Genomic DNA, 23,945 nt, shown 5'->3' on the forward strand with positions numbered 1-23,945 from the left:
TCACCCTCTTCTTCATGATAAAAAAAACTCAAATAAGTGATAAGATATTATAAATAGTTAGTCTAAACATTGAAAACATATATCCTCATAAACATATATAAAGACTCCTTATAATATAAGTAATAATACCTATTACATATAGCACAAAAAGTGAAGAATCATTATCAAACTTATATCTTAACTCAATAACATATATTTTTATGTGTAAAGATTGTATATACTAAATTGAATACATACATCGATTAGAAAATGAGAGAGTTGTTATTTGATCTAGGCTCACACCTTGACTTGTACAATAAGAGACAAAATCTTCTTACTGTCCACACTCATTTTCTAAAGATAACATTATTTTTATAGTTCTCAATACTCCACATACATCATCATATTATATTACACTTATTGCTCATTTTAGGTATTCAAATTAACACGAGTATATTTATGATTTATTATGATGTACTATTAGAAACCTCAACCATGCATCACACATCTTTTATGTGTGTTCCCCCTACAACTAAAATACAACTAACAATTTCCTCCTTAATTCCATACATAACACATGTTTTACTCCCCATTTGTACCTCCTATTTTGTAAATTATCACATGTTGACACTTTATATAATAACACGCCAAATAAAGAGTTGGACTATTGCCCTCCATTATCAACATTTAAGCTCTTATATACTTCATTATTGTATATGTTAATGTTTTTTTTCTTCTATTGTTTCATATTCATTCATTAGTCGTCAAAGTCTATAAATGGAGCACCATTTAACCTCTTCAAAGTATTAAGAGTATTCCCTAAATCTTCCAAAATTTTATTTTGTTACCTCTTCCTCTTTTCCACCTTATATTTCTATCAAACAAATTATCCTTTTGGTCATTCTCATGTGTTCTCTTAATATCTCTCCACCATCATCACTCACTCCTATCTTTCCTCTCATTCAAAGCTCTTCGGGATCCATATTTTAATTAAGTATCTCCTTCCATAGTCTAGACTCACCCTTCCAAGTTTTCACTTCCATTTTCTCAATAAAGTAATATAAACAATTTTAAATTCTTAACTCCTAATCCAACCTCTTCCATGATTTTACATATGCTTTACCCTTTAAACCATGTTATTTTCCTACTTTCATACCCCCAACCCCATAAGAATTGCTCTCTAATCTCTTGATAATTTACCACACTTACATAACATTTTAAGAATTGATAAATAACATAAAATAGAAGATAATACCAGTTGTATTGAAGTGATTGTCCCACATGACTAACCTTTTCCTTCTTTTGACACCACACCATAGCAATAATGCTTTTTTTATGAACTTGAACTGTCATGGTTCAGTTATTCACATAAAAAGTTTAATTGAATAATAATAAAAAAAAGTGGTGTAAATGGTTCAGCAAACGCGCTTAGGGCAAGGAATAGATTGTTAATAATATAAGTAATGAGGTACACCCACTTGCAATAAATAAATATATATATATATATATATTATATATATATATATATATATATTATATATATATAATATTTAATTTATTGTGAAAGTTAAGAGTTGTATGTTGAATGCAAGGAAAACCAAGTGAGGATTGAGCACATTCAGAAGAAAAATAAACCTTGTGAGACAAATCAACGTGTGTGCAAATTATAATAAACCACATATTATTATTATGATGGAGTCATTTTAGTATTCTTTTTATTGAAAAATTTACGTTAGAAGTAATTACGGAAAAAAATCTTAAGATTAATAGAGTAGTAAATCAAATTCCAAAAATATACAAGTTATCGGTGTTGTTGTTGACTCTCATTTTAATTTTGATTTTGAGATATGAAAACAAATCTGCCATTCACAATAATTTAAAATTAAATTTACCTTTTGAGAAAAGGAACTCCTTTGCCATGGGAATGCATTAGTTTCATGCAACATATAATTACTACCGACTAATTCTTGTTATGCTTAAAGTTAAGACATTTAAAGCTATATTCAGTTATTTATTAAAATAGTAAATTCCTAAACAAATTTTTCTTCATTTTTATCTCACTCTGAATTTCTATTTGATTTTCTTGAGAGTAGGCATTATCAACTAAGGCAAGGCATATATAATTATTTCGATTTATCTTATTTTTTCTTTATTTTATTTTACCATTTTTGTTTAAATGTTTCGTGGAGCATATTACATCTAGCAAAAACAATGTAATCCTCTAAGAGGATGTCATTTCCTCATCTTAGTATTCAACATACAATTATTATAGTTAATAGTTTGAGCAATCATAAAACTCAATATCTATAAATAAGGTTTGAAGTTTAAGTATTGTGAATAAAAAATGCTATTATAAAATAGTTTTTTATTTTATTAATTTAAATAAAAAAAATCATTAAATTATTATTATTATAAAAATTACTGATGATTTTTGTATTCGATACATGTAATCTGGTTTAATATTCTCCATAGATTGTCAATATATAGTTGTTTTAATCTTTCTTTTTGTAAAAAAATACCCACTAATGTTACTTTAATTTTATTTTATTTCAAAACTTTTGTTACTTTAGACATTCATAACTTGATTAAAACAACTGCTCACTCATTATGTTGCAACTTAATACTTAAACTCATTTTTTCATACCATTGTACTTCTAGTAATACTTCTTCCTAAGTGTTATTTAAATTTTTGTAAATAAATAAATAAATATAATACAAATTTTTACTTGAACAAAACATTTAGAATTTTTTTATTTAATTTTTTTATTTTAACATCATGTATAAATAATTAAATTTGAACCAATTATTTTATTAGTTATAATATTATGTTAAGCCTTATTCATCTAAATCAGGAAAATGTTTATTTAATATTTTTAATATAACTTATAGTGAGTCACCTATTATACTCAACTCAATTGAGTTTTCTAATTTCAATTCATATTTATCTGTTATTATATATATTTTTTATTATTACAGTTATTTTTTTCTGTTCACATTGATTAAATAAATTAAGGTTTAATTGAAAAAAGTAATGTAATTTTTGTATAGAGTTATGGTTTTTTACTCTCTATTTTACGGTTTAGTTTCTGTTTAGTTTAGAGTTTCCTTTTTTTTCATTTTTATTTCCTTTTTTAATCAATTCCTTTATTATTTTTTTTCTATTTGCTTTGATATGTTTTAATTTCGTATTAAATGAAATTTAATTTGTTTTTTTCGCTCTTATCTCTTATTCTTGTTAAGGTTTCCTCCCATCTCCTAGGGAGTTATGGTGGTTCCCAATCAAGATTCAACTCACTATTTGTTATTGCATCATTCTTATACCCCAGGACTTGTTCTTACATCTCATATAACAACAAATATATATAACAAATATATATACACGTAGCTCTCACAGATATTACATTGCCTTTTATCGACACTACTCATCACTCGCAAATAGCGTTTTCATCTATTTATTGGTTGTACAATATTTTCATCAGCATCTCTTCGTGGTACCACACTCGCCACCACAAAGCAAGAAATTTGAAAAGATCTAAAAATTGGGTTTTCGAAGAAGAATCATCTTTATATCTTTCATCTTCATCCATAATTCATGTATCTCCAATAAGGTATGTACACCATTATTACATATTACATGAAGCTCAAGTCCGTTGGGAAGAACTGGTTATAGATCACAATTTCAGTGTTTCTACGATCATCTTCAACCATTTCAAAACCACATCAACATTACTACGATCATCTTCAACCATTTCAAAACCACATCAACATTATCAACAGAGTATGTTATGTTATTTTTAATGAGGCTTAATGAATCTCTCACTACAAAAAAACAATCTTTTATGGAAAATTCTTCTTTAACCTTAGTGTCAACAAATCATTCAATATCATACCGCAAAAAAAGTGCATCCTTCCTTAATACTACCAATGTCATAGGTAATAATATAATTCTTTTGTTTCAAACAAATCAAGATAGATCTTGGATTTTTGGACTACGATTCAAATTTGTTGTTGCAAAATTTACATACGTTTATGTTTAGTTCTTGATTTTCATTCCTCTTATGTATCTACAAATTATTGTAATAGTTTCTCTTATGACACATGGCATAAAAGATTAAAATATATTTATATTTTTATTTACAAGTTGCTTGCTAATAAAGTTCTTTCAAGTATTGATTCTTCGTATCATTATAGCACTTGCCACTTCTTTAAACAAAATAGATTATCTTTTTCCAAATTTAAACCATTTTACTTCACATTGTTTGATATTCTTCATGCTGATATTTGAGGTCCTTTCAAACATCAAACTTATGATAATTGTCGTTATTTTCTTATTTTAATGGATGATAAAAGTCGTTTCATTTGAATTTACATGGTTAAATACAAATATGGTTGTCTTCAACTTATTCCTCATTTTTTCTCTTACTTTGAAAATCAATTTAAAAATATCATAAAAGCTTTCTAGTTTGACAATGCAAAAGAATTTGCTTTCAAAAGAATTTTCTTGTGTTAAAACATCTCAACAAAACAATGTGGTGGAAAGAAAACACTTACACATTTTAAATGTTGCTCGTTTTTTTATGTTCCAATCTAATATTCTTGTACAATTTTGGCATGTATTAAAATTGTTGTTTTTCTTATGAATTGTACACCTAGTACAAATTTGGGTAATTAATCTCCTTATGAGATATTATTTGCCAAATTGCCTTATTACTTTTCTTAGGACTTTTGACACATTTTGTTATGTTTCCACCTTTCTCTCACATATACATAGCCCAATGGCTATTGCAACTGTTTTCATAGGATATCCTCCTGGATATATAAAGCTTATCAGTTGTCTGATTTTAATACTAAATAAGTTTTTATCTCTAGAGATGTTAAGTTTTATGAATATATTTTTTCTTTAAAAATAGTGACATAGAATATGATATCTGTGATATTTTTTCTCCTGTTTTCCCGAACCTCATTCATGATATTGTCCTTGATGATAGCAATACTAATAATCAAGTACGTGAGCATAAATTCTGATGATCACAATATCATCCAAATCTTCTCTCCTTTCTATTTGCCATCCACAACCCCCTCCTAGCAGAACTACTAGGACCACCACCCTCCCTACTAATTTTTTTATTATCACTATTAGAGGTGGCAATTAGGGCCTGGTCTGTCAGGCCGGCCCGCAGGCCTGCGAAAAAAAACGCGGGACAGACTATTATAGTAAGTTCACAGGCCTGCATAAGCTCGTAGCCCGTGCGGGTCGGCTCGTGGCCTGTACGGGTCGGCTCGTGGCCCGTACGGGTCGGCTCGCAAGCCTACATAAAATTTAAACAAAAAAAATTGCACTTATGTATATTAATTACTTTTTTTATGGATTATTGCATTAACGTTTCAAATTCTTGTATAACTGGAAAAGACAAGTATTATGTATTTTTTTAATGTGCTAAAATTTAAAGAATACATTGTGTATGTCATAGTATCAATATGGATATGATGAAAATGTTGAATTATCAATTTATCATCCAATTTCCCAAAGTCTTTACTTAATTTTGTGAACTTCTTAAAGTTTCTCAATTTTTAAATATTGAAAGTTTTATCATAAAAATAAAAAAAATTAAAAAAAAAAGTGGGCCAGCTCGCAGACCCGCAGGCCAAGTGCGGGGCAGGACAGACCAGTGTTTATAACCTACATAAAGTGTGCAGGACGGAGTGGGCCAGTCCGCGTTGTGCGGACCTTATATGAGTCGGGTTTAAACAGAAAAGATATAATATATATTTTACTTTCTTTGTATTTATTTTTTTCTCCAATGAATTTTCCTGACATCTTTATATAATATATATATATATATATATAAATAAAAGGTTACCTACAATTGTACTTTACTTTGTGTTGGAAGAGTGGATGCCAATAAATGCAAAATTTTGTGTGATTCAAATTATGGTAACAAAATATTATTATTTTTATTATTAATTATTATTCATTTTATTATAATACTAAAATATGTTAATTATTATATATTATATATTAATTTAAAAATATATAATAAAATATGCATAATTAGTTATCTCATTATAATAGTATATTATGTTTCAATTTAAAGAGGCTGCAAACGATTTATATGAAATTGTTCTACCGCAATAATATAAACTTATATGCAAGTTATAAAAAAATTCTAATGCTGTATGAATTATCCACTTAAATCACATTATTGTTTTTGTTGTAGATTATCTTTCCAGATTTTGTTAAAATTTGTAATTTGTAATGTTTTTTCACTACTTTTTCTGTTTTTCTCCCTTCATTAGCCTGAAATTAAAAAAAAAATAACAATTTTCATGTTTTTTCATCTAAATCACATCCTGTGTTTCGTTATTGGAAACAAATAGAGCTTTAGAATAATTAGATATTATTCTTTGAAGAGTCACACAAAATTAAAGAAACACAAATTATATATATATATATATATATATATATAATATAAATAAAAGTATTTGTAAATTTGTACAACTAGATTTAAATTTTACTTTCATAATGTAGTTTATTTTGTTGGATCTTATTTAATTTTTGTTGGATCTTATTTAATTAATTATTAAGTTTTCTATCCAACATTGTAAATGTTCCCTATCCATTTATGAGTACATTTAAGTGATAAATAGTTTGAATAGATATTATTATTGGTGTGGAAATATAAATGAAAATGAGAATAGAAGAAAATTGGAGAATTGTGAATTGTGAAAGGAAGAGAAGTGAGAAGAAGGATAAATAATATGATATTGCAGTGCATTGAAAATACAGAACAATATTACTTATTTTGATGAAAGCAAAGCAGCAGAAGCCATTAATTACTTCTGAAGGTTAACAATGGTAGGTTCATAGGTAAAGGCAAGCAGTTTCTCAGTGCGGGAAAGAAGCAGTTGTTCAAAGACAGCATGCTCAGGGTGGTCTTCATACTCTTGAATACCATCGTAGCTGTCAAAGCTTGATTCAAAGATATGAGTGTACCCTTCATGCAGGTGCAGGTTAACTCTGAAACTTTCATCTTTTCCCCTGCAACACAATTATTATTATTCATTCAAGAAAATTGCTGCTATAGACTCTATCTTGACTTTGATATCATATTAGAAAGACTCTATCTTGACTTTGATATCATATTAGAAAGACTCTATCTTGACTTTGATATCATATTAGAAGTAGATTTTAAATCTAACTTAATCTCACAAAATTGATTTGCAAGATAAAGTTTGCACATCACTTATATATTATGAAATTGTCGTCGATATAAAACTTTTAACATAAACTTACACAAAATACTAATTACTTATATTTATCAATAGAAAAATATAATGTAAAAATAATATTATATATATTTACCAATGGAACTTGTTCATGGCTGGGATGACATCCACTAGTTTTGCATATTCTGTTATGGCCTCTTCAATCTTCTCTGGAGTGGCATCTTCCTTGAACTTTGCCAATATCACAAGTCTCACTTCTTTCTTTGCTTCTGCCATCTCTTCTAAGTTCTATTCATTCACACAACCTCTTTCTCCCTCTCACCCTTTTTATACCCATCTCAACACATTTACCACAAATAATACGTACATTAAATTATGCCAGCTGTATACCTATACGTATTGTCGTATTCTTTATCAGTTTTTATATTTATGAATTCTCGTGATGAGATAGCTTCCATGATTGAGCTTCTTGGTAAATGTACCTTTTGGTGGAACATTATTTACTCCTCTTAATGCCAAACAATAACTTCCGTTGGGGTTCCAAAATACCCATCTCATGGCCCATATTCCCAATATTATAAAATAAATAAAAAGGGTTAAATATAATTTTATTTCTTGATTTTTGAATTTTTGAATTAGTCCATTTCGAAATTTTAGATAAATTTAGTCTTTCATTTCTCAAAAATATTTGAATTTAGTCATTTTAATCAAATTTTATTAGGTTTATTTGATATTTCAAGTGTGTTTATTTGACAATCTTGAAATGCATACGAAACATCAAATAAACCTAACAAAATTTAATTGAAAAAACTAAATCCACATATTTTAAGAGATAAATAACTAAATTGGTTCAAAGTTTCGATGAACTAATTCTAAAAATCACTGAAAATTAGGGAAACAAAAACATATTTAAATTATAAATAAGTTTTTAATTTCATTGTTAGTTAATAGATTGAGACACATAATGATTAGTTATTTCATAAATTTATTTCATAATACTCAGTTATTGGACTTTTGTTATCAAAGTCATTATATCAATGAAGCAAAAGCTAAAAATAAAAATAAAAATCTAAATCTAAAGTTACATATATATACATATCCACAATAATTTCTTTTGATACATTTTTTTTTTATAAATCGTCCTTGTTTAGTGAAAAATGATAAATACTTAATGAACCACCACATGAATCACAAAATAATTTTTTCTGCATTAATTTAAATATAGAGACAAAATGTCACACTCCAATACACTATCACAAAATCACTACATTGTTCTTCTTTCACCACCACTACCAATAATTGAAGTTGAAATGACCTAAACTCTCAATGTCCACCCTTAATACTCCTTACACTACAACCACAACTCCATTTCTCAAAAAAAAAAAAAAATGCTTCAAATTCAAACTCAAAATCAGACTATAAATTGTTCTAAAAATAAGAAAAAAGAAAAACCAATTTTTTTTTGCAATATTTTTTCTTTTTATGTTATGTGAAAATAAACCATATTTGGATGTGAAAAGAAGACCTGGATATATTTTTAAATAGATGGGTTAGAACATCTTTATTAGGAGAATTATTTACAAGAATTATTTGAAATAAAAAGTATAATTTTAATATAGATATCTATATATAAATTATTTAAAATCAGAAAAAGTTATTTATAGAAACCACTTTTTTCAATATCTTTAAATTTAAGCTATATATATATATATATATATATATATATATATATATATATATATATATATATATATATAATCACACTAAAGATTTGTTAGTTGGTAAGAGTTTTCATATCAAATGCCATGTGTTTTTTTGGGAAGAAATGGCTGTCACCATCTTACTGATATACAAGAGGACAAAGAAAATATGAATCACAATAAATCCTCACCAAAAAATTCGAAATGAATAAACCGTGGAGGAGATAACGAGATTTACACTTACGTTTATAATTGTAATATTGTTTTTTAATTGTAAGATTTTATTATTATTATTATATCTTTATTAACTCACATAATGTTTATATTCTTTTTAATTTAAAATTTTAAAATAATATATTTATAATTTTTTTTATATAAAATTCAACATTCTTGTATCTTGTTAGTACAAAACGTAGATCTACATTTACATTCTTATATTAAATTTTGACCATAGTACTTATTCAGAAAAGTAATCTAAAAAACAATTATAATTATACAAAAATAAGTATTACAAAATATTATATAAACCACGTGCAAAAAAAAAAAGTAGGTAAGAAATAAAACTGCTTAGTCTTTCTTGCTCAATTATTATGTTTGGTGGGATGTTATTCATAATTACTGCATTGAACAAAAAAAAAACAAAGGGCCCATGACTGAAAAAGAAAATAATAATAATAATCTTACTGTGTTGATTCTACTACATTCACGTACAAATACAGTTTCGTCCAAACGGGACCGGACCCAGGACTGTGTCGAAATGTCAGGCCAACAATGAAACAGGTCCATAACTTTTTTATATTTGAGTTAAATACAATTTTTTCCACAATTTTTAACTATTCAACTTTTTACTATTTATAAATAGATTACAATTTATATAATTTTAAAACTATATTATATTGGTTGTTATTTTTTTCTAATGTATTATATTTATAAATCCTCATTGCTAATAGTGTTACCTAAAAGTATCACATTTTGTGGCCATTATTCTGACACCGATGTCGATATACATGTGATCATAATTTTTATACCAGTGTTGATGGGTGTGAATTGGTGTCAGAACATATATATATATATATATATATATATATATATATATATATATATATATTTTTCTCTATGACTTTGTAACCAATTACATTTAAACATTATATATATGGTAAGTGAAATTTGCTGTAAGTGAAATTTTTGTCTACTATTATGGTCATTAAGCATGTCTCACACTTATTATTTTAAAAATAATAAAATACAACATAATATATATATATATATATATATATATTAAATATATAAAAAATTTTAAAAATATAATAAATATATTATTTTTATTTTATAAATTTAAATTATATATTAAAGTTGTTATAAATTATTATGATTATTAAAAATATTATTATTTTATATATTAAATATTTTGTTAATAAATATTCTAAAATATCATATATGAATATGTATCAAACATGGCCCAAATTAAAATATTAAAATAACACAAATTTTAGTTTCAATGTAACTCTACTTTTATAATTATACTATTTAAGTATAATATTTAATATTTAATATTTAAACTAATTATATTTCAATTATTGATATAAAAATTTATTTACATTTTTTAATGTTTTATGTTTTTTTTAGCAATAAATACTAACTTTTTCAAGTCAAGTTAGACTATATATAATAAATTTGCTTAAGAGGTAAGAGAATTTATAAATCAATACTTGATAATAGTTATGTATTAGTATTAGGACTATAACTGATTGTAAGTGTTGTTTGGTTTCAAATTCCATCTACTAGATAAAAATTAAAACTGGTAGCTCTTTTCAACCACTTGAAAATATTTATTTACTAAACCTCAATTCGGATAGTATCCTTATTTACCCAAATTAGGTATTCCTTCTTAAAAAATATCTTTGATTCAAATTATATTCATGAGTACTGTATATATGGATACATACCCGTATGATACATAGTTTTAGAAGTATCGAAATGCACATTAAAAATAAGCTTACAACTTCTTTATTTGAATATACTTTTTTATAAAAAAATAAAATCATTTAGACATTTTAAAATAAGAAAAAAAAACTTATCAACCATTACCATAATAAAAGTATAAGTATTTTATAGAGTAGATATTTCGTTTCCAAGTATACTAAAAATTCCATAAATATTACATACAAATACATAATTGTAACTTAAATTGAAATATCAAATTCAGATACAAACCAGATTGAAATATGTGTGCAAATAGGAAAACATTGTAGAGATTACAATAATTGAGAGGAAACCACCAAACTTATTTTTATCAGTTATTAACAGTGAAATTGAGACATTATTATTACTTTCCCAATGAAAGGTTAACTGGTAGGCTTATAGTCAATCACAATTATTTTCTCCAGATTGGAAAGTAACAAATTTCCAAACTCAACATGAGCAGGATGAGCTACATACTCTGCAATGGCTTCTGTACTCTCAAAGGTTGATTCAAACACATGAGTGAAGCCTTGATGCAGGTTTTCAGCACTCACATCTTTTCCCCTACAATACATAATTCACCTATCAGCTATGCATAGATGTTGATCTGAAATGCATAGATGCAAATGTTTAGAGTGTTATACACAACAAAAGCTCAATGACATTTCTCAATCTACCCAAGTTCCATCTATTGTAACAACATATGATTCTTTCAGCAAAATCCAAAATTCTATTCGTTTAGACCTTAACTGCCATTAAACGTGTAATTTTCTCAAACATCTTCACTGCAAACTAAGCCTTAAACAGTGTATCTCTGAGAACCAGAAGCCCTGTCAAATCTAACGCTAGCACTCAAATCTAGTCGCCATATACAACCACACTTGGAAAATTTCCATGTTAGAGATCATGGAAGCTAATACCATCATCACAAATTCACAACACAATCACTAGTTTTTTCAAAGTTTCTTAACAAGATCAAAACAAATAACTGGGCATTTTAAAATATTAAGCTGAAGCAAACATGTATCTCCCTGAAATCATACTCCTATAAATTAAATACCAAATAGCAACAAAGCAAAATACCCTACAGTACAGAAAAGGAGGAGATCTTGTTCTGAAACCCTGCAATTTCACCCATGGACTTTTCCAATAATCTTAGCAAAAATCATCAGTAACATTTCTGAATGCTACAAGCATGTGCAATGGATAAGGTAGCATACCAATGGAAGGATTTCATGGGTGGGACAAGATTGACCAGGTTGGCATAACCCTTGATGAGTTCTTCAATCTTCTCTGGAGTGACATCGTCCTTGAACTTTGCGAGCACTATGTGTTTCACTACTCCCTTTGCTTCCTCCATATTCACAATTCTACTTCCTCTTCTCTTTTCTCTCACTCTTTATATACCCACCTCACCAAAAACAAAACACACACCTTTAAGTTTATATCTTTGTAATTGAATAAGTTAATTTAAAATTTTATATTTTGTAATTAAATATTTATTGGTTAATTTTTTTCATTAATTAGATAACATAATTATTATCTTCAACCATTATTTTATTTATTTATCTTTATATGTTAAAAGGATATGAGATGATTTTGTTATTAATATAGGATATAACTTAGAATGATAAGGAATTTTTATTGAAAATATATTGAATAACTTGTAGGTCATTAACTACTCATTTATTTGAATTTTATATGACATTCCATTTAAATAGAGATAAATTTATTAAATAAAACATCACATCAATATAATATGAAATAGAACATAAGACAAAGGGGAGTATATATGTATCAACCATTACAATTATCCATAAATATAATTAGAAAGAAAGACTAAGACACACCACGATGTTATGAACAAAATAGAATTTAAGAGTTTGACAGTTGTCCAAAAAGTTTTCTCATAGAGCAAAAGATTACATAGGCAATAGTGCTCCTAAAGATGCTCTATAGAGCCCGATCCAACCATGCATACTACACTGCCGCATTTTCATCATCACTGCGACCACCAGAGGTTTCATATCTGCTCACACCAAGAATTTGGTGATCATTGCAAATAGGAAAAGCCAAACAAATAATAGACAACAAACAAAAAAAGGTAACTTAGAGTAAAAATAATTTTCAACATGGCATTGAGCAAGCAATGTTAAACAGTTTTCCAAACAGGCAATACAATAGGCACTCAAATATGTGATAGCAAACAATGCAAGACTCTATGACTCAATTATCCAGATATATATAAAGAGTCGGATTCACTATATTCTGCACTTGTGGTGGCCTCTATTGCTTTATAGAGCCATTGTCAATGGGTTTTACCCTACCACACTACACACAAGGTTAACCTTCAATCATCTAGGACCATTATCCTGCCAAAGACTAGAATCTCCTGCTACTCTCACCACTTGAATCAGTCCGCTCTACGTGAGACTAACTGATTTTTTAGAGTTTTGAGGATGCAACCTTACTTGAATCCTTATCTAATTATATACACTACAACACCACCATAAAATCTCACCAAGAGATTCATGAAATTACGTCTAACTCATGCCACATCCATGTTCTCACACCATATTCCACATGTTATCTCATGACATCCAAATCTCATGCCAATACTCAACCAATCAGCCATGATTCATGATTTAATTCATATAAAGCTCATCAATTCCAGTTCATAAAATCTCATAAGATAGGCATAGTCCTATACCTCATGCATTTACAAGATATACATCCAATCATAGATTAAATAGGAGAATTAGCTTAGGCTAGAAGCCTTCGTCCAAGCGACATAGACTCTCTCGCTTAAGTTAGGCATTCTCGTCTGAGTGAGAGCTTCAATAGTGGCACAGTGAGCATTCTGCGAGTTCTCGCCTGAGCAAAATTGCCCTTCGCCCAAAACTGAAGTCCCTCGCTTGAGCGACAATGCGAGCAGAGAGCACAACAGGTTTCAAAGAGTTCTCGCTTAAGCGAGACCTTCTTGCTTGAGCGAGATGATTCGTCGCTCAAAACGGAAGCTCTTCGTCTAAGCGAGAGTTCGAGCAGAAACCAAGACGAGCTTCTACTATTATCGCCTAGGTGAGACAGGCTCGTTTGGGCGAAAATACCAGTTCTCGCCACTGTTCACACATGCAAGTCAGAAAACAGTCTAAAGCAACATCCAGTTCAGCCTCATACAAGCACAAACATCAACCAGGCATTTTAAGCATGAAACAAAGCAAAACAAGCAAGACACTACAAAAACGTGAAAATCCTAGCTTCCCTTACCTTTGAGTGAACTGAGCTTAAGAGAAGAAAGCACGTAGTGGGAGGAGCACCAATACCAGGAAGCTTAAAGAGTTGAAATAGAAATATAGGGGAACGAAAATGAGACCAAGAAAGGGATTAAGGTAGAACAAGGGCTTAGGAACTGAAAACGGAAAGGAACATAGGTTTAAATGTTACTTACTTGGAGGAAGCTTTTGACTAGTTGGGAAACTTACTCAAACTCTAACAGAGCTCTATTGGAGAAAAAGAGAGAGGGTAAATGAACTGGGCAGAAGGGAAAGTGAAAGGACAGCTGTGAAATTTCAAGAAACAAGAGGGTTGACTATGAGCCCTTTAACAAGGCCAGGTCCAACATTTTTAAGACAGAAAAATGAGTTTCACATTTTATATCAATTATAATTTTATTTTATCTTAATTATAAAAATTCACTTTTTTAACATAAAGGAACCCACTTATTTTAACATAAAAAAAATAAAATGACAGATTATGTTGGTCAATTAATAAAAATTCTATAACAAACTCACTCGATTAAAGTATAAATTTTTTTGATAATTTAATAAGAGGAAATATTTAATTAATGTTGAATTGAAGCCACAAAAATATACCCTTTAGTGAAACTATCAAAGTCTTTACGCAATTTCCCTTTTTTTTTGTGATATGAGCTTATACTAACTACTATTGACACACAATTTCCGTGGAATCGTGACAAAACCAATCACGTTAAAATTGACTGATCAGGAGAGCAGAGTAGTGAATTAAATGTAGTGAAAGGTTTTATTGTCTCTTTGGTAAAAAAAAATTGGATTTTCTTTTTGCAAGAGAGCCATGGACAGAACTAATTAGTATTCAACAAAAGAGCTTTTAAGAATTTTCCTTAATTAAGAAATGTTTAATAATTTTTTCATATTTTTCTATCTCTTTTAATATTTACAAAAAAAATATATTTTAGAAATAAACAGTTTTACATAAATAATAATAATTTGAAAATTTATAATCAAAATATTGGAAGAGAATTATAAGATTACACCGAAAAAAAGTTGAAGTATAGACAAAATTTTAAAGTAAAGGATAATATGACTTAATTTTGAATGCTTTTATTAGTTATAATATGTAAATTTTTATAAAATAAATTTAATAATAGAGTAAAGAAGAAAAGAAAAAATAGGGAATAAGAGAATGGAAAACAACTTTTTTATATAAGAATGTGTAAGACCGTGTCTGGTTAAAACTTTATTAGGAAAAAAACTCTTTGGATATAAGATTTGTGAAGGAAAAATAGTACATCATTCTATATAATATTATTCTTTACATTTACTATTCTTCCCCTCATGTAAACTTACATCATTAATAGATGACAAAATCCAACCAATTGTTCAGAAGTTCTCATTGACAAATACTTTGTAAATAAATCTGCTAGAGTTTTACATAAACAAATCTTTTGTATCTCTTCATCACCATCTCTTTGAAGATCATGAGTGAAAAAGAATCTTGAAAGAATATGTTTTCTCTTGTTTCCTTTAATATATCTTTCTTTCAATTGAGCAATGTATGCACTATTATCTTCATATATGGTTGTTGATTTTATTTTTCCTGAGGATAAATCACAAATTTGTCGCACATGTTGAATTATAGACATTAACCAAATGCATTCACGACTTACCTCGTGTAATGCTAAAATTTATGCATCACACAAACTGCCATGAAATCGTTGTGTCACCACATGTGAACAAATGTCCTATTTGCGATCGACCATTATGAGAATCTGATAAATAACATGCATCTACGTAATCCATTAGATCTTATTTTGAATCATTTGGGTAAAATAAGTTCATATTCATAGTAACCTTAAGATAACGAAATATTTGTTTTACTCCATTCCAAACTTATTTTTATCAGAGCACTAACAGTGAACTGAGGCATCAATTTCCCAGTGAAAGGTTAACTGGTAGGCTTATAGTCAATCACAACTACTTTCTCTGTAGAGGAAAGGAACCGATTTGCAAATTCAACATGAGCAGGATGAGCTACATACTCTGCAACGCCTTCTGTACTCTCAAAGGTTGATTCAAACACATGAGTGAAGCCTTGATGCAGGTTTTCAGCACTCACATCTTTTCCCCTACAATACATAATTCACCTATCAGCTATGCATATATGTTGTTCTGAAATGTTTCAACCAAGCCACTAGAATGAATTTATTTAGATGCAAATGTTTAGAAAAGTTATATACAGTAAAAGCTCAATGACATTTCTCAACCTATGCAAGTTCCATCTGTTGTAAAACATATAATTCTTTCAACAAAATCCAAAATTCTATTCATTTTTAGGCCTTAACTGTGCCATTAAACTTGTAAATTTGTCAAACATTTCCAGTGCAAACTTAAGCCTTGAACAGTAAATCTTCAAGAACGAACCAGGAGGCTTCTCAGATCTAACGATAGCATTCAAAGCTAATTGCCATATACAATCACAGATTGGACAATTAGTTAGAGATCATGGAAGCTAATACCATCATCACAAATTCCCAACATAGTCACTAGTTTTTCCAAAGTCTCAGAGCAAAACAAGTAATTGCCATTTTAAATAACAAGAGTCAAAAGACCCTACAGTGCAGAAAAGGCAGAGATCTTGTTCTGAAACCCTACCGACACACTTTTTCAATAATCTTAACAAAAATGATCAGTATCATTTTTGAATACTAAAATCATGTACAATCTCAAAATGTAGCAATAAATAAATCGGAACCCAACCCGATCCAATCAATGTTCCACTCACTCTGTTCATCAGTATCATCACTTTTTCATCAGCAATACTAGGCAAACCTATTTGCAAGCCCTATTTGCATTGGATGAAGAAGATAATGTTGTTTGTTCAGATGAAAGTGGATTGTTGAATTGGAAGTGTGAGGAAGAAAAAGAAAAGTAAAAAATGAATAAGGTAGCATACCAGTGGAATGCTTTCATGGGTGGGATAAGATTGACTAGGTTGGCATAGCCCTTGATCAGTTCTTCAATCTTCTCTGGCGTGATATCGTCCTTGAACTTTGCCAGCAGCAAGTGTTTGACTACTCCCTTTGCTTCCTCCATTTCCACAACAACCTCTTCTCCCTGATCTCACTCTGTATATACCTATCTCAGCAAAAATGAAAAAATTTATATATATATATATATATATATATATATATATATATATATATATAACCTTTGTTTACGGTATAAAAGTTCTTACACATAAATTGATCAAAAAGGCATTTTTTTTTTCTTTCTTCCTTTTGTAGTATGCCTCTATATATTATTAAAGAGACGAAATTTCCATGGAATCGTGCCAAAAGATACCAATTACGCTAAATTGATTGATCAAGAGAGAACTGAATTAGATGTAGTAAAAGGTTTTATTGTCTCTAACTTCTAAGGTAAAGAAAAAAAAAAACAAACTTTCTTGTTGCAAGAGAGACATGGACAGAACTTGTATTCAACAAAACAGTTTTTAAAATTTTTCCTAGCCAAGTTTGCCAAGACTTATTTTTTATATTTTGTAACGTGCCCTGATACACTTTCATACGTATAAGTAATTTTTGATTGAAAAATATTTGTATATTTTATTTTCTTAATAGAATAAAAAATAAAACATTTTATATATGAACTTTAATTTGACTAATTTTATTTATATTTAAATATATCTTTATTTTTTAATAATTATCATGTGATTTTGTTAAAGAAAAAAAATTATGAATATTCAATTAATCTTATCATTTTATCTTTTGTTTTTGTTTAGTAAAATGAATATTCTTAGTGCTATATATTAAATATAAATTTTTATTTAATAATTATTAAAGGTGTTAAATTATATTAATTATTAATGGAATTTAAATAAAATTATTAAATTGTAATTATTGTACTAAGATTTTAAATTATTTTTCATCATACCAAAAATAAATAAAAATGTAGCAATACTTGTTGTACTTAACTTAATATTCATCTAAATAAAATTAATAAATAATTTGTCCATCTACATGAGTTTACGTACTTATTAAATATTATAAATAATATGATGTTTGACCAAAAAAATTAACAATGAAAAATATTAAAAAAATATTTAAAATGGAAAATATAATAATTATGCTAAATATAAAAAAATTACATGTGCTCAATGATAGAATCCTTCTTACAATAATGAAGGGAAATACTGTTGGGGATTGAAAAAGTCATATCAAATTCTTGTTATATATGATTTATGAACTTTGATTATTAGGGTATGGTAAAATAATGAATGAAACATATATATTAATAACTTTAAAAAAATATTTAATTAAGTTTGAATTGCATCATAAATTTGCATATTTTTAATTTAGTTTCTATGAATAAGTCAAGTCGATAATACTTAATCACAATCATGAGTAGTGAATATGAAAAGGCATGTGAATTTATTCATAATCCCATAATACTGTAAAATTAATAGATCAATACTTAATTGAATCATAAGTTTCAAATGCGGTGAAAATTGTTACATATTTTCACATTCAAAATTCCTTCCATAATTTTACAGAAGAGGTTGTTCAACTGTAGCAAAAGATAGAGCGAAGTAGCAGGGGCCAAATGAAACGTTGCTGCCTCTGCTCTGTACTCTACAAGAATCCAAAATGTGCAGTGTGGTGTGGACTACTCAGAAACTGTATAATTACTTTTATAATGTACAAATTGTTAGAGGAGAAAATGCACCATTAGTTAATGGAGTTTTTCACAGGAAACAACCATGCCACCACGTGACAGTGGTAATCAGTCACGTTATATGGAATATCTGAGTAGCATTTGCAGGCCACCTCCAATTCTTTATAATATCTTCCCTGCAATGCAGAATGGTGAAATAAATTTATAACCAAAACACCTCAGAAGAAATGCATGACTGTACAATTCTCAAATTCTGGATTTGTTTCACATATGACCACACAAATTCAAAAACATGAACAGTATTCAAGGTATACACGTTTCAATTGAAAACTCAAGCAAAACATAAATATCTTGATTGTTTCTAGTAATGATATAGTATTTGGTAGGAGATCAATAGAGGAAAGAGCATGGACTTTTTTATACTTTTTCTTGTTTGGTTCTAACACAAAAATGAGGGGAAGGGGAATGGAGGTGACCAATATTTCTCCTCACACAATTTTTACCTCCCCCAAAGTGAAACATTTGAAGGGGAGAGGCACAATTTTTTAGATTGTTCATTTAGAAAGTTCCAAAAAACTAATCATACATTTTGCTCTCCCTTAGAACAATGGGACCTTAAATTTGCAATATTGTGCTTTACAACCAACAATCTCAAAATATCTTTGTTCGTTGTTAGTGGTTGTACAAACAATGTGACTTAATGGCCTCCTCAAAGAGTTGAACAAAGCTACTATTTTCAAAGTCCTAATTGGTAGAGGAAAACATATAGGCAAAGGAACAACTGAAATCAAAACCTACTCAGGTAAAAATTAATTTACCATATTCCTAGAATTAATTGATATCCTTTAACCGTTCCATAACAATTGGGACAAAAATAAAAGGTGCTGTAAACAAAAAGTTTGTCCAACTAAAGATACAAAAATACAAGTGAACTAAGTTCCAATGAAACGAAAGGGTTTTGTTTTAGAATTGATGCTTTAGAATTGACAAAGGAGCAGCAGAATACAGATGAAGACGAAAAAGAAAGATAACAGTAACAGAATAGTGAAAATATGTGATGTTCATCTCTTAATCTCCATCCATGTTTTTCAATACTTTAGTCCTTTTGTTTTTTAACTAAAACCACCAGGATCATTACCTTGTCCATCCATTTTGTTCATCGTGGTGTTTTGTGTTCTTGCTTGTGTTACAATATGGGTATATAACTCATTTTCTATTTGTGTATATTGTAATAAGAATTTATTTCCATGATTCAATCAATCACTTGAATCTCTTCCTTTCATTTAGATAAAATCAACTATGAAGAGAAATTATATTTGTTTGATTGATTTTGATCCTTGATAATAGCTGCAAATATCCAAACCCATTTTGTGGGTTTCATCACCAACAAAGTCTTCAAACTTGTAATAATTTCAGTCATCTTCCAACAATCTTATATCTCTTCAACTTCTCCACCTTACCTGAGTTCCCTCCATCTATGTTTTATGGATTCTGCTTCTTTGTTTGACTTGTTATTGAGTTTACTGTAACAAGCTTAAGGCTCATGTTTAGCTTTCAGAGGAGTCTTAAAATAATTTTAAAAAATCTCATGATAATATTTATAAAATCTTAGAAAATCTACATGAGAGTGATTTCCTTATTCAATTATGATAAGGAGTCTTGAATTAATAATACAGCTCAGAGCTTTAACTTTACTAGCATTGTGTTTGTCTATCAACAATACTTTCACTTTACTAACATGAGCTGCATTTATCTATTTTTCCTCTATTGTAACCCAAATGTATAATTGCTAACAGTTTCATCCAACTTCAATAAAGAATAAATCTGACGAACAATCAGTTACTGAAATTTTAACACTGTTCCAAACATCTAGGAGTTAAACTTGAAATATAAAGTGCTGGAGAATAGCTTATTTTAAAACAAACAAAAATGGGCTATAGAATAGAAGTTTAGAGATTAAGGATTTCACTTACAGCCAGGATTAAAATTTACTCCTCTCCACTTCTTCACCAGGATTTCACACAAGTGGAAGCTGAAAAATGGCATCTAGGTTGTTCTTTACAATCCATTTCTGAGGATAGGACGAATAAGACGATTCAAGATCGATATGCCAGACCATAACTCTCGAGCAGTTGTCCATCAAGCCCTCCATTTGACTTTCATCTTCAACCACCTGCTCAATCAATGTGCTGACCTGCACATAGAAAACCAAATCCACCACTGATGAAGTCAGAATTCAAGGTTGTACGAAGCCATGAGAGAATATAGAGCAATGCCCAACCAAACTTTACTAAAGATAATCTGATTGGGTATGTTTTTTCAAACTTGGATTATAAACAGAAAATGAATTTCATGTCTTAAGAGAGCTGTTCAATTTATAGCAGAAAGATCATAGTAACAGAATATTCAATAACCCTATTTTAAGCTAATAGTAAATAGAGAATCAATCTAATTGATCCTAATATCGTCAGTTACTATATTAATTTACTCACCCTCAAACTTTCCTTGACCGAGTCAAGTTGCCTGATAGGTTCTAGAGTAGGGCGATGCCACTTCTTTGGATCCCAGAGTATTGTACTATTGAAGGCAAAACCCGACATTTCAGCATGAAATCTTTTGGATTTCCCACTTGATTCATTCGCATGCCATCCAATTACTCGATTTTCATTACAAATGGGCCCTTGCAAGATAATTCTACTTCTCTCCCTTGATAATCTTGCTACAGTCCATGTTCCAAATCGTCTGCAAATCAAAATGATGATATATCTCAACTAATAAATGAAAAAACAGTTGAAAATAGCAAATTATTGTATGAAAGACGAATATGCTCGAACACTATGCATGAACCAATTTGATTAGAAGACTTGGAAGCTAATAAAAGAAACATTAGTAGCAGATAGGGCTCATTAGTGTTCCTTATGCACATGCACAAATATATACACATTATATTCTTACTTTGCACAATGTAGAAGACCTTTGTGGATGCAACTGTTAAGATAAATCAAATATTCTATTTGATTAATTAGGAAGTTAAATATTATGATTGCTGGAAATCAGAGATTTATGCAGCTGTAATTATGTTAAGAGAATAGGAATTATAGGGATTCATGTCCATATATATTATACTACTCTATGAATAAAAATATATCAGAATTATTCTGAGACTTTTCTATAGCAACATATCTAGATGCTATATAGGTAGTCTCTATTTCAGAAATTGACAAATTTAAACATGACACCAAAGCCAATCAACAACACTTATAATGACCCTTCTCACACCCCTCCTTCAATAGGTTAGAGAGACAAAATAAATGACAATTAGAAATTCATAATAAATGAAATGTAGGTATAGTTGTTGTTATCTTATTATCCATGTTGCTTCAGTGCATTACTTATAAGAAGAAAAGGAGAAAGACACAAACAAAATTAATATCTTAGAAACTAGAAAGACCTTATTTCTCTCATTTGCTGAAAGAGCTCTATTGAGTAGATGTTATCATCATCTGCAAAGTAAACAATTCCATCAAGACGATGAGTTTCGATGTGAGCCATTGCAATATTTCTCTGAAGAATGCTCCTATGGCCTGGGTTGGTTACATTCGTTTTACAAATGAGATGCCTGTACATAATCCCACTACTTCTTAAGATGTTAGCCGTTTCTTCAGATTGCGAAGTCATCTCAACAACAATCCACAACAAGGGAGGTGAGACCAGTTTTAATGTTTGTGACAAGCGATGCAAGTAATATGCTTGAAATAGATGATTGTATGTTGGAGTCACAATGATGAGGAGCTTCTGAGACTCCACATGTGAATATTCACTGATTTGGCTATTCGATACATTATAAGCCACTTCATCTATTAGTTCTTGTTCTTTCGCGGTTACATACAAAGAAGCATTAAAATTCACAGCCTCATTGATTGATGCTGTCACATTTTCAAGTTGCTGGAATTTTCCCATTGCAGATATCACCTCAAATGAGAAGGCTCGCTGTTTTGACATGAGATTCATTGACATGTGTACTGATGCAAGTGGGATGAGTCCAACAGAAACACCAACCACAAAACAGATGAAAAAATGGAATAGCACCTTCCTCCAGAGCTGGCCCCTCGGTTTTGATCTTTCAAAACCCCTGAAAGACCTTGGGGAGAAAGCACCAAACACAAAAGCACCAACTGAAGGTGACCAATTCTGAGGACTTGACGACGACTTAGACAATGGAGAAGCTACTGAACAAACTTCAACATTTGTTGCAGTTCCAGCTCTAGCAACAGGTGACAAAGTTCTTCCAATAGATGCCATCAATAGAAATCCAAACCAAAGTTTAGTAACCCCAAATGATTCCCGTGCGTACAATAATGGCTAGAAAGTATCCAAATTCCAAAACAATAATAAAATTCTTGTCTTTCAAGGCCAAAAACAACAGTTGTCATGACCTATTGGCTTTGACCAAGACCTTCCAAGTGACCATGTTACAGAGCCAAAGATGCAAAATAAAGCTGGCATAATAAAACAATGTAAGCAAAGCATATCAGGTTAAATACTTGAACAAAGTAAATTACAAGCAATCCTTCCAAAAATACATCAAGAGTGAACCATCTCAAATCACAAGAAATCTGCAAAACACGTTTCATAATGAATATATCAAAACACCCCGAGTCTCTATATATTAAAGCAACCAAAATGAGTCATCAATCAATAATGAGGAACCACAAGCAACTGTGCAATGCACACACAAAAAATCAAGGTGTCTTATTCAAGATAGCATTTTTAGCAACTTAGCAATTAACAGAAGAAGTTTGAAACAAGTTACCCAAATGACAGCGAAGCAAAATGGAGTGGCATGATTGTTTCAACTTTCCAAACAAGTGGGGCACTGAAAGGGAAGAACTTTGGCACTGTAGAGTTTTTCCCTTCTGCCGCAACTAGTTCTGTGGTCGTGGGTGAGTCAAATTAACAGAGATTCAGGAATCTGTGGAGGCCTTAGATCTAAAAGGAAGGAACTTCAAACCAGAACATGAAACAAATCCTGCAAAAAACAAAAATGGAAAAGCAAAGGAAAAAAAAAAACATAAAGACAGCGACAGTGATATATTTCTTTGAATTTTTAAAGAAAAATTATACCGCTTTTGTCATGTGATTG

The 23,945-nt window shown here is 29.4% G+C and overlaps 4 protein-coding genes across 5 annotated transcripts; all 4 read right to left on the minus strand.

The window, feature by feature from the left end:
* Positions 1 to 6,718: 6,718 nt before the first annotated feature.
* Positions 6,719 to 7,520, minus strand: LOC114162865 (stress-response A/B barrel domain-containing protein HS1-like). Its single transcript, XM_028046849.2, has 2 exons — positions 7,343 to 7,520; positions 6,719 to 7,018 (listed from the first exon to the last, which is right to left on the minus strand). Exons 1-2 carry the CDS (start codon positions 7,480 to 7,482, stop codon positions 6,814 to 6,816), a joined length of 345 nt encoding a protein of 114 aa, XP_027902650.1. The 5' UTR covers positions 7,483 to 7,520; the 3' UTR covers positions 6,719 to 6,813.
* A 3,544-nt stretch (positions 7,521 to 11,064) lies between these two features.
* On the minus strand, positions 11,065 to 12,279 carry LOC114162770 (stress-response A/B barrel domain-containing protein HS1-like). The gene is made up of 2 exons (XM_028046745.2): positions 12,089 to 12,279; positions 11,065 to 11,432 (listed from the first exon to the last, which is right to left on the minus strand). Exons 1-2 carry the CDS (start codon positions 12,226 to 12,228, stop codon positions 11,252 to 11,254), a joined length of 321 nt encoding a protein of 106 aa, XP_027902546.1. The 5' UTR covers positions 12,229 to 12,279; the 3' UTR covers positions 11,065 to 11,251.
* A 3,637-nt stretch (positions 12,280 to 15,916) lies between these two features.
* On the minus strand, positions 15,917 to 17,301 carry LOC114162612 (stress-response A/B barrel domain-containing protein HS1-like). The gene is made up of 2 exons (XM_028046556.1): positions 17,082 to 17,301; positions 15,917 to 16,254 (listed from the first exon to the last, which is right to left on the minus strand). Exons 1-2 carry the CDS (start codon positions 17,219 to 17,221, stop codon positions 16,074 to 16,076), a joined length of 321 nt encoding a protein of 106 aa, XP_027902357.1. The 5' UTR covers positions 17,222 to 17,301; the 3' UTR covers positions 15,917 to 16,073.
* A 1,264-nt stretch (positions 17,302 to 18,565) lies between these two features.
* Positions 18,566 to 23,945, minus strand: LOC114195862 (putative beta-1,4-xylosyltransferase IRX9H). 2 transcript variants are annotated; one of them, XM_028086279.2, is made up of 6 exons: positions 23,927 to 23,945; positions 23,616 to 23,831; positions 22,254 to 23,087; positions 21,295 to 21,544; positions 20,776 to 20,996; positions 18,566 to 18,978 (listed from the first exon to the last, which is right to left on the minus strand). In XM_028086279.2, the coding sequence occupies exons 2-5, from the start codon at positions 23,645 to 23,647 to the stop codon at positions 20,820 to 20,822; spliced, it is 1,293 nt and encodes a 430-aa protein (XP_027942080.1). In that variant the 5' UTR covers positions 23,648 to 23,831; positions 23,927 to 23,945; the 3' UTR covers positions 18,566 to 18,978; positions 20,776 to 20,819. The 2 variants fall into 2 exon arrangements, with proteins under 2 accessions (XP_027942080.1, XP_027942081.1); XM_028086280.2 differs by lacking the exon at positions 23,927 to 23,945 and having other exon boundaries at positions 22,254 to 23,301; positions 23,616 to 23,882.

Source organism: Vigna unguiculata, chromosome 9, assembly GCF_037176805.1.
Source record: "Vigna unguiculata cultivar grain cowpea cultivar isolate G323 ecotype 2 chromosome 9, ASM3717680v1, whole genome shotgun sequence".
NCBI lineage: Eukaryota > Viridiplantae > Streptophyta > Magnoliopsida > Fabales > Fabaceae > Vigna > Vigna unguiculata.